We start from the raw sequence: 20,052 nt of genomic DNA, 5'->3' as shown, positions 1-20,052 counted from the left end.
TCGCTTTCTTATGTGTCTTTCGTTCCTTCTTTCCTTCCTTCCGTGCTCCTTCTTTCCTTTTTTCCTTAATTCTTTTCTTTCTTCCTTCATCCTATCCTCTCTATTCTTATTATCACGTGATTCCAATCCGGGCAGGTCTCCGTTGTCGCCTTTCGCATCTTTTTCTCTACAAAGATGCCCAAAAAGCAACGTAATATGAGCTATGCCTAAATTTTTCGGTTTTCTTAACGCAATTTTCGGTAACGAACTTTAATCCTAAATGGTAAATATCTTAAAACATATTTGAATAACGAATAATAAAAGAAAAAACAAATTTGAAAACTTGGTTCTTTAAAAATTAAAAATTATAAGGCTCTCGTGATTAAATCGATTAAAGGGAAAGAGGCAGTAAGAGCCGGCGCGGTAAATAGGGCGCAAGTTATATATATTTTTCTTATCGTCAATACATAAAAAAATTCGCGAACGTTTCGACCAATTTTGTGGTCATCTTCAGCGCAATAAATTAGAAACGTGTAAATTACTCTATTGTAACGCGGTCATTAGGCTATTGTATACTCGCACGTCGCACGTTCCCTTATCCATGCGGTCATTCCGGTGTGTGTGCGCTACTCCATAGGCAAGCAACCTTGAGTCCCTTCCAAGTTAGAAGGCTAGGAGGACCATGCTGCATTTGGTACTTCATTATATGTTGCATGATACCTGCACACATACAGGAGCGACACACTGATTTACGGTTCACATCGATATAAAATTGAGCACTGTGAGTTACTTACAATGAAATCGTAAACGGTATAGCGCACAAATCGGCAGATAACAGACGCAAGTAATCTTGACATTGCTTCGAGAGATAATACTTGATCGTGAAACGGTACAGCGCACAGATAACGGACGCAAGTTGTCTCGACAATGTTTCAAGAGGTAATGACCGATCTAATATGTTTCGCTTGCCTCGAGGTTAAAAGATCGATGTATAAGAATTCGGTGAAAAACAAATAACGGTAATGCCAGTTGAGAGATCGATGTATAAGAATATTCGTTGCAAAACAAATTTGTGTCGCTCCTGTATGTGTGCAGGTATCATGCAACATATAATGAAGTACCAAATGCAGCATGGTCCTCCTAGCCTTCTAACTTGGGAGGGACTCAAGGTTGCTTGCCTATGGAGTAGCGCACACACACCGGAATGACCGCATGGATAAGGGAACGTGCGACGTGCGAGTATACAATAGCCTAATGACCGCATTACAATAGAGTAATTTACACGTTTCTAATTTATTGCGCTGAAGATGACCACAAAATTGGTCGAAACGTTCGCGAATTTTTTTATGTATTGACGATAAGAAAAATATATATAACTTGCGCCCTATTTACCGCGCCGGCTCTTACTGCCTCTTTCCCTTTAATCGATTGGTTCTTTAAATGTTCTTTAAATACATAGGAATAGTTTCTCTTTGATCTGATTGTTCTTAAGGGGTAACACCACTCTAGAGATCCGAAAAATAGAAGAATTTTTTATGGTTAAAAGAAAAAGTAAATCAAAAATCTATTTAAAGGACTTTATTGTACATATCTTAAAGTATATGAAACAATTTTTTATTTTTTAAATGGCGGCGCTGGAGCCTTGTAAACGTAAGCGTATTATTGCGGGAGGTGCTCCGGAGCTTGCAGCATAAGTGTCGCAAATTTTGACCTGGAACAAAAAACAAAAATTTTTCATAATCTGCATGATAATAGCTAGAGAAATACGTAGGGGATTTTTTAAATATTGCTATTTCTATGAAAAACAATATTTAAAAAATCCCCTACGAATTTCTCTAGCTATTATCATGCAGATTATGAAAAATTTTTGTTTTTTGTTCCAGATCATGCGGCAGTATTATGCTGCAAGCCCCGGAGCACCTCTCGCAATAAAACGCTTACGTTTACAAGGCTCCAGCGCCGCCATTTAAAAAATAAAAAATTGTTTTATACACTTTAAAATATGTATAAAGTCCTTTAAATAGATTTTTGATTTACTTTTTTTAACCACAAAAAATTCTTTTATTTTTGGGCCTGTAGAGTGGTGTTACCCATTAATTATATCGAGCTTTATCAGAAACATAGAGATCAGGTAACGAAATTAAAAAAAATTAAATAGGCGAGTCTGAGACACGCTTCTATTCTTTAGGATTAAAGTTCCCACATGATCGAAATTGCGATTTGTAAAAGGGCAATTTCAAGATCGATTCCAAGACTCCGTGAAATTCCAATCAATTTCGTTGCAACGCAAGATTGCATGCTCACGCACGATTTAGCCGTTTCACGATTCCCGCCCTCCCCCATGTCTTAAGTATCGCACCCTTATTCCACGGTTCTTTGCCGAAATTCTCCGGGCCAACCGCGCTACTGGTCGATCGTCCCTTCAGCACATGCTTTCTGTGTTCTTCTTGTACTTGCAATTACTGCACTACTCACGCGTCTAAACACGCTTCGGATTTACCGCTCCTTCTCTTTCTATATTTTTTTCTATCTCTTTTTTACGAAAGTCTTTCTTACCGAGGAACTGTGGTACTTTCCATGAGTTTTCAACATGTCGTAAAAAAAATGTTTAATAGGACGATAAAAGACTTTTATTTTGATTCGAAGACAGAGAAGTGAAAAGTTTTACAATAAGATTACGGAAAAGAGTTGATACAATCGTTAATCAAATCTCTTTGTTTAATTATTGAGTTATATATTATTCAAATCAAAATAATATTTACATTAGAAAATGGGCAAGTTTGTTGCGAGTATACACTTTAAGTCCGAGTGTGTTATATTAGCTGAAGCTCTTCTTATACATTTCTTTCCGTTTTAAATCACGTCATTTAACACGATTGAATGTATTAACTTTTAATTAATACGATTAAACGTGTTAAATGACATAATTTAACACAGAAGAAACATGTAAAAAGAACTTTAGAATGACACAAATGTGTCATTTTTAGACGTTTATGCGTGTAAAAATAACACACTTGTATTGCAATGTAATGAAGTAAAATATAGCGATTTATTAACTTACAATTAGTGTTCAAACGACGTGACAATTCTTTAAATAAAGAATTCTTTAAATTCTTTTTTTCTTAAATAAGAACGGTTGAGAACTCGTGTTATCTCTAATTTTTTACCATAGTCCTCTTTAGTAGATCCTAGACAGAAAAGAGACAAAGTTTTCTGGCTATAAAACGCTCCTCGAACGATCAATATGTATTCATATTCATAACTTACGGTAATGATATTTTAATCATTAATTATCTGTCATTACCTATTGCAACGCGTTGCTATTGAACTTGCGATCGATCTTGTCATATGATACGTATTTACCGCATATGATACTCGCAACGTTTACATTAACCCGAATTAAACGCGCGAATCAATAATCGATATTCAATAGCAACATTTTCCCTTCAACCTTCAATATTTATTTAGACTAAATTTATTCAAAATTCTAAATTTATATTGAATTATTTTTTCTTCGCGCTTTCTACTTATTCCTTTTTCTTCTTATTAACAGCTCTTCGCTATCTTTTCTGTTCTTTGCTGTTGAAATTAACTTTTTTTTTGTGGTAACATCATTCTTTCAATAATATTACCGATATTGACGGCAAATATTGATTGTTTGAGGATCTTCGACATTTTAAAGGCCATACGTTTTAAAATATAAATGTAATTCCGAAAGAACATCTAATTTTCCATCCCTTATGTGTAATCTGTATAATTTTTATGTTAATTGGATAATTTCGAAAATATGTGGTCCGCACAAAGATTATTATATAATTATGGTCTTTAACGGGATGTCATAGTGGTGTACAATCTTGAACAGTCCACGATAAATGAATGAAAGGTTTAGAGACAAATCAGACGGGAAAAGGAAACAGGCGAGAGATATCAATCGAGTATAACTTTTCATTTTATTACCATCGGAATTCAAGTGCAGATTCCTTTTGAATGTAACGTCGCGTAAAATTTGTATATGATGTATCAGTTATCGATCGTATCGTTACATAATGATCAGCTAGCTGATGATTTTTCGTAAGCGACTAATACAGTGAGGCTCGCTACGATCTAATCGAGCGAGATGTAAAGCAAGGATACCGAACGGGGGTTGTGAATCTCGTGCGGAACTACAAAACCCGACGCGACGAGAGATTGTGCACCACTCGCCGGTGAACTTAAGCCGCACAACCGCTTATCACGCCCACACCCCACACACCTCTGTGACCGAAACCCGAACTGATAATCCGCAGGGCGAGTCGAATGAAACGAGGATAGCCGTGGCGAACCAACGTGCGCACGCCCTGCTCAAGTAAAATGCGTCTTCTGTCTGTCTCCATCCGTATCCGCCTCCTCCGAGCTCTACAAGTTGCATATCACAGAGACGCCGTTTCGAACAAAAAAAGAAAAGAGAAATGGAAATTATACCACGCGTACTCTTATGTGTATTATACGTAGGGAGGCCTGACATTCGGATCTCGGGGCTGGGATTATTCGAGGCGCGAGTGAAGGAATAGATGTTAAGGGGGAATGCCTACCTAGAAAGTTCGAAAAAATCGATTGTTCAATTTTTGCATTCCAAGCAAGGTGGAGGACTTATATTATAGACCTGGAATCGATGATTCTATGTAAGTTGAAAAATTTCGCGATTTATTCATTGCTCAATTTTCAAACGCGTTTTTCTCGAAACCATGTTAAAAATCGGTGACCAAAATATCTCGGCAACCGCTGAACCGATTAATTTGAAATTTCTAGTGGTTATTCTATACATAATTATCTAGTCTTTGTCGTAGGATTTTTTTTAAAGTGACTTAGTTTTTTTTTTATCGGCAAAATAAACCCGAATTTTTCTCTAAAAATCGCTATTTTAAATTCAAACGCCCGCCATTTTGTCAAAAATCGATATTTTCAAAAACCCCTACGTCAAAGACTAAATTATAGTGTCAATTTTAATAATCTTTTTGGTTTTTTTATTCTGATGATTACAAATGAAATGGGAGTGGTCACTGCGGAGGACCTTTTTTTTGCGGCAATCGACAGAACCCAAGAATACTCCGCCAATATTGAATATTTTTTAATAAAAAAAATTTAACATATTCTTAAAAGTGTGTACTTTCATGTAGAAAAAATGCCAATACCATAATTCATATAGGTTTCCTTAAAAAAATTCACAAAAATTGCCTTTTTGTCGCGCTTCTAGGTAGGCATTCCCCCTTAAGTGCTAAATTAAAATCCACGCGCTTAGGTATTAGTCATCGAATTGAATTATTTGAATGTTGATTTATCGAGTAGATTTAACGCATAGCATTGTATATGCGCGCGAATATTATATTATGCTCGATTTGCCGTGAGTTACGTCACCGTACATCCGACTATAATATTTAATTAATCAGAATGGCCGAGGGGATGATAATATTACAATTGGAACGTGATATCTAGCTGTTGAAACGTTTGGAATATATCGGATTATTCGAATATTCTCAGCTCTGCGAGTGAGTCCCCCGTCCATCATCCATTCCCTTTTTGCTATTTTCTCGTCGTTGCCTGGGCACCAACCCGATCCGCAAGCAACCTATGCAACAACGGAAAACTACCACCACCAAATATAACTACCACTTCTACTTACTTCTATCACCATTACTAAGCTCTCCGTCGATATGTACGACGATATCTATACAGTGAACAGCCGCTCGATAGCCGCGATACACGAAAGAGCTTCTTCGTGGGAATGGCCGATCTGGTATTTGCATAGCCGGGATCGCGCGAGGAATATATCTTGCCAGTACTCTCGAAACTCGTAAATTCGCGAAAAATCTTTATTGAGTCAAATGCAACGAGGGTCTCGGGGTTTGTTTTTTCTTGGTCAGAGAAAGATCGGCTCCAAATTTGTCAGAGAGAATTCGTCGCTATAATAAAATAAACTCGAAGTGCACTTTGTGCATCTCGAAGTCGATAGAAGGGAATTTGTCCTTTTAATAATTGCTGCAATTAATAATTAACTTAATTGCGATCTAATATTCCTAAATTTTATTCTTCATTGTCTGAAGCATAATCCTGGACGATTTATAAATTATCTCTCGAGGGATATTTTATTTCGACAAGGAGAAACGTGATATACTTATGTATCGTGGCTATCGCAAGCGGTAAGAGCATCGCACTGGGATGTGTCATCGCTTCCCATTGTTATAACACATGTTGTTGCAAGACCCATCACACGTGCTGTCATTCTCGTTGTGATTGTGTCACGAACGGGCGTCATCGTCGCTGTCGCCGACGGCTCCTGGATACTCGCCGCGGCCATGTTGGAATGTAACGTCAGAAGTGAGAAATGTCACGTTGAAAATTCTTGCATGGTATTTTCAAATAAACAGATATTTGCTTAAAATAACACTACAGTACAGATCACTTCAGTACATTTCAAAAATACTCCGAGCTGGATCCCTTTCTTTTGACAGTTATTAAACAACCGTAAAACGAATGTGATACGATGCAGGATTATGCGCAGGCGCATGACTAGGTTTCGTATTACATTCATTTTGCTGCTGTTTATTAATTGTCAAGGGAAAGGGATAGACCTACCCTAATCTAGGAGTATTTTCAAAGTGTGCTGAAGTGATCTGAAGTGTTGTTTTAAGCAAATACCTTTTTATTTGGAAATGGCATGCAAGAATACTCAACGTGTCAATTCTCAACATTTCTCGCTTTTGACGTCACAGTCTCGCAAGATGTCGGGAAAGAGCCCAGTAGTGCGATTCTGTAACTCGTTATGCGTCGTTATGTTCTCATAACGACAGTTGCGCAGCTTTTTTATTATATACCTACGCAACTGTCGTTATAAAATAAACGCACATAACGACAGCATAACGAGTTACAGAATCGCACTACATGAGCCTTAATTCTTTTGAACTCCCGGTATCGGGACCGCACCGTTCTCTGTCAGTCGCTTTCGCTCCGATGTTCCCCGAGGTTGATCAGGTTAACACGCTTGACACGTCGCGAAAAAGCAGAAATTTTATCCCGACGGTTTGCGCGGAGCCGCACGACTCAAGTTGATATGTTCGCGACCGTATCGACTATTAGCCGTGTACGGTATACGCAGGGAGAAATGAGCCTGAGAAATGAGCTTCGGGATTCTTGGAGAATTTCTGACACGTAGTCTTCCTGAAATCGCGCACGAATGGAAAGAGATTTTGCGGCGGAAACTTAACGCTTGTTTGACGCGTGAAAATAAATCTCGCTATAATGACGGACGGTGTTTGCCGTAGATGATTTCAAAATAATCTGCGATGAATTTATGAGACTATTTATAAAAATTTATCAAAAGAATTACGCCGATTATAAAAGGGATATTAAAACAATACCTACTCACAATTTTATTTTAAGTTTTTATTTCTCAAAAATAAAAGTTTCAAATGTTTTATCTGATAAGCGGTTTCGACGGAGTAAACTTATTTGCTAAACTAAAAAGATGCTCTACTGGCACCGACGATGACAGGGATGTATGTATTATATTTAAGAAAAATATTTTTAATATTTGGAAAATTTATAAGAGAGATTGGAGGTGCTTCGATTTAGATTCCAAATACGAAAGTGCTTCAATGTTATCACTAATAATAATAATTGTTTGCATATTATTCTCTTTTTTTTAACATTGCGGAAGAAATCTTCCTCTCTGTTACTACTGGAAGTTAATCTGTTTTTCGAGTATCATGACATTCTTACAGTATAAATAATTTACTTCTTTCAAAAATAGGTCTTTACACAATAGGTCTTTATGCATTCTGGATCGAATTTAATTTAAACGGCGGTAAAAAATGACAGAAAGAATAAAAATCCTACTACATTAAATAATTTTTAGATAAAGATAACATTCCAGCAAACACAGAATACACCGAGTGCGCAATTTGCTATCAAATTGCGCACTCGGTGTTTTCTGTGTTTGTTGGGATGATTTTTTAATCTAAGATGAAGATGAATATATTTTGTATTTTTTTCGTGTAAATAAGATAATACATGATTCTATTTCTTTATCTAGATGATCATCTGGATAATTTTATCTAGATACTGGCAAACACTGAATGATGAATTATCCGATGTTATCTTTTTTGTTAGCAAGATAGGAAAATATCGAATAAATTCGCAGCTGAAACAGAAATATCAACTAGCAAACGCGTCTCGCTGTCGCTGCTTCGGTGTGGCGGAATAGAAATCAATTTGTCATTATAGCGAAGTAATTTTCGAATGAGATTCTTCTTAACAAGCTTTTTTTTATTCGTCCCCGGCGTGTAACACGAAATTCACTGCGTCAGCGCAAAAACGCTCCGCAGAACATTTCATCAAATTGACATCCCCGCAATCGACCCCCGTTTCTTCGCGCGCTAACGAAAACGCGTCGACGTTACGAGCGACAAATTTTCCAAGAATCTCTCATTTGTCGTAAAATCCTCAAGAGAAATAACGATTCCGCAGCGTTAAGCGGTTCCAATCCCTGGAAGAGCCTCGATCCGCATCGTCGATCGACCCTCGTCGTTCGCAGCTCGCATATATGACAATGCGTTCTTGTTTTTTCTTGTTCTTTGACACGCAGGGTGAATCAAACGAGACGAGGATACAGGTGGCCAACGAGCGAGCCCATCAACTACTCAAGTAAGCGGCCACACTCTCTGTCGACTATCCGCGCCCCGTCGGCCGCCACGAGCGTCACCACCATCACCCTCCACCACCACCACCACCAACACCAACAACAACAACAACAACAACAACAACAACAACAACAACAACAACAACAACAACACAATAGCAACAACAACAACATCGACACCAACAACAATCAGCACAATTACATTCGACAGTCTACTCGATCGTATACTCGCGATCTATAATCGCGTTACGTCTGTTAGAACGTTGTTTTTTCGTTCATCTTCACCGATACCGAGTACCGGCCGGTACTTTTCGAGCTCGGTATCGTCAGAATATGTAATACTTAATGAAAATACTTAACCCTAAACTTGACTGAGTGGATTCTGTAAACTATAATTCTTAGAATTTCGTAATGTCCTTTTTCGTTCGTAATAAGAGATCGTTTGAATCACGCGTCACATCGCCATAGGCGTCTAAAAATCATCGCGACGATATGTAAAGGGACTTGGAATCTTTGGGACGTTTTTCGGATTTTTGGCACAGTTTCTTAAGCTATATTATATTAAATTATAATACACTCCGCGAACGATAATGCGGAGAAAATCGACGTGAAAGAAAAATAAACGCTGAATTGGTTGTCGGTGAACTGGTGAGTATCTACTCTGCATTTCCTTCGTATAACGAAATTTTTTTACTTTCTTAGCTTTCGCAAGTTTAGGGTTAATATACGAAGCAAATTCGCACGTTACAAATTCGGAGATTGCATCTGACTTTCGGCTTCAGATCTGACCGTACAAGTCCGGTTCCTCATTTAGCGTCGAAAACATCCAATTTAATTTTCCATCTTTAACCTTACTAATTCACATTTTGCAACTAAAAATTAGATTTAATCTCCGAGACGGGCTTTTTGTCTTTACAATGGCAATAATCCGCCGATGCAGAGCTTCGAAGATTCGAGGCGAATGTTTCGAGGCATTTAGATGATGGCTAATCGGTCATCAAAGCTGGATTAAAAACGGATCTCTAACTTAAGATTAACGGAACAGTCTTATTGTACCGATCACAACGAAGAAGCCGATGAAATCTTTTTCTAGCATGGCAAAAGCGTCGAGTTATCGCGTAGTTTAAAAAACGGAAAAAACGCTAAAATCCAATCTCCGGTTCGGGAACGAACAGCTTCGTTCTCTATGCCGGCAGAGTTAGCGCGTTGAACGATGGAACTTAAATAAAAATTAATACACGCACGCACGCGCGCGCGCGCACACACACACACGCACACACACGCACGCACGCACACGCACACACACACACACACACACACACACACACACACACACACACACACACACACACACACACACACATATATATATATATATATATATATATATATATATATATATATATATATATATATACCTTTCGTTAGTCACACACACGTACATACACGTACACATACCGGGAAGATTAAATGCACGAAAAATTGCAGCAATTAATTCAATTTTCTCGGTTTAATCGACTCTAGAGAGTAGGACGGGATTGTATCGAAAGCGCAAGAAACAAACGGAGGGGAAAAAAGAGAAAGGAACAAGATAATAGTACAAAAATTATTACACTTATCTCCCGTTTAGAAAAAACATTTCGAGTACAAGCTTTATTTATTTGTCTCATCGTATATTGCCGCTCTCCGCGATTACAATTTGCACTCGAGGATCACCCTCGAAGCGTGTCAACGATCCTGTCTACAAACGAAAGAAGCAACATCCTAATCTCCCTCTCCCTCGAGTCTCCCCCGAAATACAAGGGGGGACCCTGCGTTGTTTTCCCCCTTGATCGATTACGCGTATTCCCGAGGTCAGTATTGAGTAATTTCGAGAGCGTTTTGCGAATTTCGCCGGGTGTTCACGTACGATAAGTACGCGAAGAGATCACGGCGACACTTGGAGGAGGAAGGGAGCGGAATCACGAACGCGAAGGACGAGGAAGCAGGATGAGAGAGAAGAAGAAGAAGGACAAGTAGAAAAAGAAGAAGCAGAAGACTTATATGACGAGATAATCGAAGCAACGAAGATAACGCATTCAGCCACGTTGATTATTAGGAGTCAGTTGAAGCTGCAGATAAAGCGAGGTCTTCTTTCGTCGTTTTTTTTTTAAAGCTCGACTCGCATTCGACAGCTCGTAGAACGTAGGTGTTATCTCCCTTAACCCTCCCTTGCCTCTATCCAATCCAGCTCACCCGCCCTGTCCCTTAATTCTCCCCTTTTGCGCCAATCGCGCCGAGATCACAGTAAGGTTTAACTCCAAAGAAAGATTGTACATTACTGTATTTACACGAGGGCGACGTACCTACCTTGTTAAATCATACGATGAGGAGAGGAGGTCGGTAGAGAAACCTGACGCAGCTCGAGAATTGACATCCGTCGGTGATCCTGAACAACCTGGATCACTCATGATCCTGGAGTGAACCTTACTAAAACAGCTAGAGATAGCGAGAGGTTCTCACGTAGTGAATTTCTTATTGGTATCGCGACAATTTTTAAGAGGTACGCCAGGGCCGGGGTAGAGTAATTCATCGATATAGTTTTGTAAATTTGCTAGTTCACCAATTTGTCACAAATTACGAGATCCGAGTATCGAAGTTTTTTGCACCTATCGCGACTTTTCCTCCTTTTTAGCGCGCTGTGCACTTTTGAGATGCCAAGAGAGCAGACAATAGCCAACGGGTGTCGATCTCAAGCGGCGCGGCTAGTAAGGATCGAGCACAAATAACTGCGTAGCCTTTTCGATTTCGCTTGTCCTTTGCTTTCTCTCGGAGAGGGAAAAAATGCCCTTTGAACGCTTCGTCGAACGAATGTGTTACAAGAGGAGTGACAGAGTTCGTATGAATTCCGAGAATGAGAGCGAGAGAGAGAAAGAGAGAGAGAGAGAGAGAGAGAGAGAGATTGTGCTACGACGCGAGATTATTAGGCGTATAGTGATCACTTAGGTCGAGAAAGATTTTAAATAATTATAAATAGACATCTTGGTTAATCTTGTGATCCTTCGTTTCCTTCGACGACGGTATTCGTGTCACCGATAGCTTTCGAAAGACATGCGATGTTGAAGATTTGAAAGTTGCCGATGAAGTTCCTCGTCGAAGGGAAGACTGATTCCGCATGGGTCGGGACGTTAAAAATAACGTGGCAGAAGCAGCCCAGATCGCACTGTGTCCAAAATTGGGACATAAGTCGTTTTAAAGACATCTTTAAGAAGACATCTTATGTCCCGATTTTGGACATGCGTGCTGTCTGGGAAGACGGCCGGGGTGCATACGTCATTTATTTGTGTGTGTGTGTGTGTGTGTGTGTGTGTGTGTGTGTGTGTGTGTGTATTTATGCATATACATAGCCGTATAGAGAGCGAACGCGGTGAGCCCTTTTTTAATTAGCTCCAAATAGATGAGAGACGAGGGGTGCGAAAGAAGGCTATTTCAAACGAGCGAGCGAGTGAGAGAGAAGAGAGAGAGAGAGAGAGAGAGCGGAGAGGATCTTTATTACATATTATACATATATTATACATAAATAAACGAGTAAAGAATAGATCTAAATATACATACGTATAAATATATAAATATAACACGAGATCGAGCAATATTGTACTTGTTAAATTCGTCGTTACTGTTTAACACCGCCTATTGCGAGATTACGTACTTATTTTATGAATATTATCCGCCCCTTTCCCCTTATTACTGTCCTCATCTTTCCTCCCCCGGCCCCTTTTTATCCCGACGATTAAGTCATATCGAAGCAGGTCTATGTGGTACATTTTAAACACCTACTCACACAAACGTACACACAAATAATGTATAGAACAGGTAATTAGGTAGATAGATCAGTAGAGATACGACGATTTAAAAAAACTAACGGAGTGAGGAGGATGAGATAAGAAAGATGCGTATGTGCGTATGAGAGAGTGAGAGAAAGAGAGAGCGAAAGAGGGATCTTGCGCGAACGAGAGATTACATAACACGAATAATGACGCGAGGGACGAACAGCGCATGAGAAGCGCAGGAAATCCGGAATTTAAGATAAAAATTATGCTCTTCTGTAAATGCGCAGAGTGTCCCGGGACTGTCGGATGCGCCTGCCCCGGAACTGATCGAGACGAAGGAATAAGAGCGTTTGTTTTGAATACAATTTTACGTTCGAGGCAATTCCCAGTATTTGAAATCGTTTAGTTTCAATAAAAATCGATGAATTTGATTTCAAGGATTAAGATGGAAGAATTTATTTTATGTACTAGAATTGGTCCTGAAATTAATATTTTTCCAGACAGCACGCATGTCCATGAAATGATATGTCTATGGCCGGTATTCAGTCAGCTCATTTTATTGGTTGGATGGAGTCTTAAGACTGCCTTTGACTATAGACGTAAGACGATCTTAAATATATAAGATCTAAGGGTCTAAGCAGAATGGCTGTCTTGGCAGTGTTTATGCCTTAAGTCTTTCTTATGTAAAGGCCTTCACACATAAAATCGCGTAAGAACGTAAAACGTAAGCGTAAGAAAATCGACCAATCCCAATCAAGTATTGTGCTGTCCGTAACTCCAGAAGGGGAAAATACTTGATTGGGATTGATCGATTTTCTTACGCTTACGTTTTACGTCCTTACGGCATTTTATGTGTGAAGGCCTTAACGCACAATACTGTACAGTATTGTGCGTTACATAAGACAAAGACTTAAGGCATAAAACACTGCCAAGACAGCCATTCTGTATAATATCGACCTAATGACGTCTTTAAGACGTCTTATGTCCCGATTTTGGACATGGTGCTGTCTAGGTAATCAGCTTGGATCGAGTATTAAATTTTATAAACTCGTCGATTAATTAATCGTTTTCGCTCCAGGATTTCCCCAGAATATTCATTGGCAAATATGTCGAGATGTGTCGAGTAAAAATTGACGAAATTGAAGAAATATTCGACATATCCGGGGGGCACTCTGTATACGAATACGGAAAAACATTCCATATCTCCTAAGCGACATTACATATTTTGACATAGCTAATCGCATCGAGAGTTAACGTTAACGGAGATCGAAAGAGCTCCAGCGGAACTGCCGGCAATGTGATATGCGACCTCAATTTGCGACTAGAGGCGTAAAACTTTCGGGAATCGATACTGTGGCACGAGATCGAATCCAACTTTTACATTCCGATCGGCGCTGGAATCACGTACTTTCAATAATATTCTTATATTAACATAAACGTGATTATATTTTTTCTTATTCAATTATTGGATATACGATAACTGAAATATCTAGAAAAAAAAAAGTTTGTAGCATTTTTTTTCCTTTTTGATTTATTTTCTAGACTTCATGAAATGATAGTTGATCCAAAGTGTCAATTGATTTTGCGATTAAGCCGTCGGAACTCGTTCCATCGCGATCGATTCCTGCTTCGGAAACGTGCGTGGAGGTGCGAGTCACCTCCTCGTGTATGTACTTACCGCGAAATACGAGTGCGAGAAACAAATGTACGTACTTGGGACCACCGTGCAGACGTGCAAGGTGTTGTGGAGGGTAATTCTTGATCGAGGCACTCGTGCAATCCGTACGCAGCAGAACGGCGACGGATGTAAAGCTGGCGACGAGAATGAGGAAGGCGGCGCTTGGGAAACGCATTTGTAAATTGTAAAGTTACTGATGTAAGCAGGGAAAAAGGCGGGACACGAGACCAGCTTCTCTCTTTTTAGTACTGATTATAATGTCGCTAGATGTTATTTACGATACCGTATATCGTATAAAAAAGAAAAAGAAGTTTACTCCTCGGCAGTACCATTATAACAAATGCCTGTGTATTTTACTTCTTGGCAAATAATAAACTATCAAATATTGTATGCCGCTCCGAGTCCTTCGTTCTTTCGATTTCCTTCGAGATTCGGGAGTCGTCGTCCAAACCAAAAGAATACACGGAGATAACTACGAACGATTTGCGGAATCTTAAGAACTTGAAAATTCAATTGTACACTATCAAAGATAAATCGGAATCTTACAGTGTGACAAGCCATCTTTCTGATAAGGATATCCGCTTTGCGTAACGATCTTATCGCACCTTGTGTCAGAACACATATTCACAACGCGACAAAAATTACATTTCACATTACAATCTAGGTAGTTATTACATCGCTGTTGTACGGAATAATTCTGAAGAGACTCTGTAAGAATCTTAGGATCTGAAGAGAAAGCTGAGGCAACGACAGTAGTGAAACATATTTTCCAATCATATTGGTTACTGATCAATTAATAAAAACGCGAACATCAATGTGTAAATCAGAAATTTATTTTACAAAAATCGTGTTGCAGGTACAATAAATGTGATATTATAATCATAATACAAAAAAAATTATAAATATCTTGGTGGAAAGTAACGATAATCGATTAATGTGATTAATATAATTTTAATTTTATCTTACGTGATGCATTCGGTTTTCTTATTTTACATTGAATAATAATCGAATTTCATTGAATAATAGAAACGATCTAAATAAAAGACACTTGGAAAAAATACAGAAACAATCATAATACTTCAATTAAACGCACAAACTTATAAGCTTAATCATCTTCTTAAACTTCTTTTTAACAAAACGTACGAAATCTTATTTAGTAGATTCCAATTTCTCGATGTGTACCAACTTGGAGACTTTGTCTATCAGATGTACTAGGTAAGTCTTGTAATTTAGCGGCGCGACTGACGTACAGACGTGTTTTATTCTCATCTCATCCTGGAAAACGTAGAAATTGTTAGAAAATGTATTAATATATTATTTTCTAATATACATATGTGAAAAAAATATATAATACCACTGAATATAAGATTAACTTAGAATATGACTTATACAATGGTAAAAAATAGACTGCTATGAAAATTAAGAGAAAATTGTGGAAAAAATTTTATTAATATGATAAAATGTACACTGTATCGATTACCTGAAAAAATTCTGATTTCGCCCTTAAACTGAATAAGAACCTCTTGAAATTCACTTCGTCGAATTTCTGCATATAAGCGTCGTTATCGTTTTCCTTTAATTCCCCCAACTCTTGCGCCGACATGCCTAATATTTTCTCAGCATCTTCGCTGAAGGCAGTTATCCAGCGACTGCCTGTTGCGTCTACTACACTCATCTGAGAATTGTTACAATAAACTGAACAGATATCAGAAGATACTTTCAATATAAATAAACAAGAACCATGCGAAGACAATATACATACACTTGCCAGCAAGCGATACGTGAAATTTGGATAGTCCTTGTTACACTTTTCGCATCTAAATACTCCGGTAGATTGATCGATTAACTGAAATTAAATTCAAGTTTTACAGTAACTCGTATTTTTTGAAATAGTTTGGAAATATTTTAAAAATTCTATTCGTGTCGCGTACTATTCACCTTCTTCTTGCAACCATCTACGGGACACGCCTTGTAGATGGCATTTTCCACGCGAATCATGTTAACGATCGCCACCACTGTAAATGAATCTGGGAGATTCATTTTTTCCCCCAATCGAGCTTCGGTCGCCTCCTGGAAAGTGCACAACGGCGCGTTGAAGTCACCACTTCCACCTGCTCTAGACAATGATTTAGCGTTCTCCGAATGGCCGACTGCAGTGTACCATCCGCGCAATCTGAAATATGTATCATATAAATGTTATACTGTGTTTTTATGTAATTATATTGGATTTCCAAAATTATATATTCACAACAGCATATTTTCAAAGAAATTTAGAAACGCCAATCTAAATAACAATAAATTCTAATAAAAGACATAATTAAGAAATTAATTAACGTTAAAAATTACATAAAGAGCAAACGTAAAATGAGGTTATTTCTCTCAATTACAAATAAATTTTAATTATAATTACGAAGTTAGAATTGCCTTAATTCAGAATCAGCTTGAATATACCTGTGTGCTTCAGGAAGATCAGGATCCTTTTCAAGTACGGAGGAATTTATAAGGGATAAATTTTTTCCACCATTAAATTCGCCGACACGCGCTCCTTTAATGGCTAAGATCGGATTATTAGAACCATCAAAGTCCTCGGCTTGCTTTCCCCACAGTGTAACGCACACCTAACAGACAATTTTGTTTATTCACCCGTAACAGCAAAATGTTAAAATCTGTCAATAAACTGCTCACCATTGTGCCGCTGTCATCAACGATATTAACATCTCTCTTCAAGAGCTCTCGGCCGGTAGTTCGTTGCATAATATGTTGTACATCGTTGAAAGTTGTAACGACGCCCAAGACATCTATTACAAATGAATCATTATACCCATAATTTTCAAATTAATCCAATTATATATTTACCAAATCTTATTTTATATCATATTTCAAATTTTCAAATTGTTATTTATTATCGTATACAGTAAAACTTTAATGCAGGGCGATTTGCAATTGATACTTAGAGATAACATTTAATTGCCATTTAGTTTAGAGATAAGATTATAACAAGAAATAAATGTTGTCAATTGATATAGATAAAATTATCGAGGATACACATTAACGATGAAAAAAATCATTTGATTAACGTAACCAATGTTTAAGATTCAATTAGCTTTTATTACTGTACCTATTAAGACATTTTTTTCTTTGTTTTCTACTTGACTTATGGGACAGAAGTTAAACTGCAACGTCGGGATGTCATCACTGTTTTCGTGGCAAGGGACGATCTCTGTATCGCCGGTCATCGTCATCTCGTAATCGTTTTTCAACATATTAAACTGTTTGTTCGCTGCCTTCAGTGTGCACCGCGAGATATAATACACATTTCCAGGCTGTATAAATAAAAACACTCGACAACTTAATCCTTCATGGAGAAAAAGTTTCATATACCCATCGTTGATTTCAGTCATATGACGCGTACCTCTATCATGTCATAGAACTTGTCACATAGATCTCTGAATGCGGTACATCGAATTTCGCCGCTTTCATCGATCAGATCCATGGAAAAAAGCTTGCCTTCTCCACGGGAGTTGCTCCATGTTCTGATTGGAGACTTATTAGTCACACGAACTTTGATCACCCATCTAAAAACAATTTTATCATTGTCCCTCCATCTTCAATGTTGTGTATTTTTAAATATATTTTATACAGAATAGAATTCTCTTACCTGTTTTGGTAAGGACTTAATGCAGCGATTGGTGTAGTAGATATATCAGAAGAGGCATAATGATTTGAAGAACTCCTTTTGGCTGCACCATCTATTAGCAAAACAGATTTTAAAAAATCCATTCAAAAAAATATTGCAAACACAAGTTAATTGGTAATTTATTCTAGACACAATTGGCGCAAGCCAACGATATACTCACTAGTTGGAAAAGGAGAACTTGCAGCTGTGGATGTAGATGTGGATTCAGCATCTGATTTAATGTCTATATTAGTTGGATTGCCTATCTTGTACCCAACTTCACTGCCAGAAACCAACACCTCGATACCCAATATCAGTATCACGCGTCTAATAGAAAAAAATATGCTTGACACTTGAATTATTTACTTATTTTAATGCAAAAAGTAAGGTGTAAATAATACTTTTCTTTGCCACCGTTGTTCACTGAACTCAAGTGATAGTTTAATATTCTGCAGATTGCATTCTCGGTCAAAATTTCATCCGTGATAAGATTATTTAATTGAGTTGCCAACATGGTGAACGAGTTTAACCTCTGTCCATCGGACACTAGCAATCTGTAGCGATCAGTAGCGCCACCATCCTTATTAACGGTTCTTGGTAGTTTTTTGTAACCCTGTAAAATTATTACACGATTATTAGAATAGCATTCACTGAAAATTACAAAGTAGAATACTTCTCTTGCACATCCAAAGCATCAGTCCTGTGCAACATCATAATTTTTTTTACAATTAAAATGTTTACTTAACAATTGAAATATTTCTAATGTGATAGACATATATATCATGAGTCATGATGCATAATATATCAAGATATAACAAACACTTAAAGTTAGATAAAAATCTACATAAAAATGACAGAAGCAATTGTCCTGACTCTGCTGAGTAGACCTTGCTCTGTAAAAAAAGTCATGTTTTCGAGATAAATAATTTTGATGCGCCGACTTACGAGGACGTGACAGATCAGAAATGGGATTCTTGTAACTCCTTAACGACAGTTTCGGTATTGTTGCGCAGCTTTTTTACCGTATATAGTACCTGCATAACGATACCGAAACTGTCGTTAAGAAGTTACAAAATCTTGCTACTGAATTCTATACTCACCAATATTTGGAGCACCGGTTTCTCGACGTCCGTGCCCCGCATGATTCTCTGAAACGATGAAATGTCGATTGTTACACAAATACAACGCAATAACAATACAATGCTTTCAACAGATTTACCTCCAACGCTCCTTCCGTTAAATTATACATGACTGCGGTTTATTATCAGCGTGGTGAGAAAAGTCCTACTGATTGCTTATCCAACAAAAAAAGACCGACGATGTCGATATTATCTTCCGTTCCGCTGTTTCCCGCCGAATAGTTGACACCACGAACGGTTGACACGTCGAGTCAAATGTCGAGAAGCGTTCAGACACAGTAGGCCGAGTTTCCACTGAGCGCGTCAAGCTGTAGAGAAGTAAGAGATTGGACACCGTTTAGACAACTTTTGATTGGTGCTTTGATCCGCCATATTGTTCAAGACAACTACGAGGGAATATGAATATAATATTGACGTTTCTGCATGGTTCATTGGTTTCATATCAAAATGGTTTAAGATAATGTCATCAAGAACTCCGAGATTAGCTTTAGGTAAATTAAATATGACTAAATTTGAAGAAACAATAAACTTTTTACATGACGTAATTTCAAAAATAAAAGTTGGCAAATCAGAGGCATGGAAACCTTTTCAAAAAGAAATAATTATTTCCACAAAATCTGCTATAGAATTAAGTACCTATTTATTAGAAAAAGAAGCTTTCGAATTTGTTTTATTAGAAAGATTTATGCAGGATTGCCTCGAAAATTTATTTTCAATTATCCGAATGAAGCACGTAATTCCAAATGCTATACAATTTAAAAATGATGTAAAATTAATAACAATTTTACAATATATGAAAAATTCCGAAAATAGTAGTTATGACCTTGATGATAGAGAATTCTTTTCAGAATTTTTGGATATTGTTGTTGCAAAAAGACGACAATTAAAAAAAGACAAAACCAAAGAGAATTTGTTAAATAATAATATAGTACAAACAAATATAAGTGATATTTGTGATAACCAGGATATAACTTTTAATAATATAAATCTAAACTGTTTATAAACAAGTATTTGATTGAAATTAAATAAAAATTCAATTTACATTTAATTTACGTATATAAGAGCAAAGTAATTCTTGCGTCTCATCGCTTAAGTCT

General features: G+C 37.6%; 2 protein-coding genes across 10 annotated transcripts in view; one reads left to right on the top strand and one right to left on the bottom strand.

Moving 5' to 3' along the window:
- Positions 1–14,530, top strand: part of Snap25 (Synaptosomal-associated protein 25kDa) — an 80,135-nt gene extending 65,605 nt beyond the window's left edge. For 5 of the 8 annotated variants that reach the window (XM_071792193.1, XM_071792192.1, XM_071792189.1 and 2 more), the window contains one exon: positions 8,600–14,530. In XM_071792193.1, coding sequence (XP_071648294.1) covers positions 8,600–8,662 — 63 coding nt within the window. In that variant the 3' untranslated portion in view covers positions 8,663–14,530. Of the gene's footprint in view, positions 1–4,265; positions 7,642–8,599 lie in introns of those variants that run through there. The other 3 variants (XM_071792194.1, XM_071792191.1, XM_071792188.1) reach the window with 1 other exon arrangement.
- Positions 14,531–14,951: 421 nt separating this feature from the next.
- Positions 14,952–19,214, bottom strand: Rpa-70 (replication protein A 70). 2 transcript variants are annotated; one of them, XM_071792178.1, is made up of 13 exons: positions 19,036–19,214; positions 18,917–18,964; positions 18,218–18,429; positions 17,998–18,143; positions 17,799–17,889; positions 17,553–17,715; positions 17,259–17,463; positions 16,826–16,938; positions 16,592–16,758; positions 16,079–16,313; positions 15,903–15,986; positions 15,621–15,815; positions 14,952–15,415 (listed from the first exon to the last, which is right to left on the bottom strand). In XM_071792178.1, exons 1-13 carry the CDS (start codon positions 19,063–19,065, stop codon positions 15,290–15,292), a joined length of 1,815 nt encoding a protein of 604 aa, XP_071648279.1. In that variant the 5' UTR covers positions 19,066–19,214; the 3' UTR covers positions 14,952–15,289. The 2 variants fall into 2 exon arrangements, with proteins under 2 accessions (XP_071648279.1, XP_071648280.1); XM_071792179.1 differs by lacking the exon at positions 14,952–15,415 and having other exon boundaries at positions 15,702–15,835.
- Between the last annotated feature and the right edge of the window lie 838 nt (positions 19,215–20,052).

Source organism: Temnothorax longispinosus, chromosome 11 (assembly GCF_030848805.1).
Source record: "Temnothorax longispinosus isolate EJ_2023e chromosome 11, Tlon_JGU_v1, whole genome shotgun sequence".
NCBI classification, from domain to species: Eukaryota; Metazoa; Arthropoda; class Insecta; order Hymenoptera; family Formicidae; genus Temnothorax; species Temnothorax longispinosus.
This window is presented reverse-complemented; position numbering and strand designations above follow the sequence as displayed.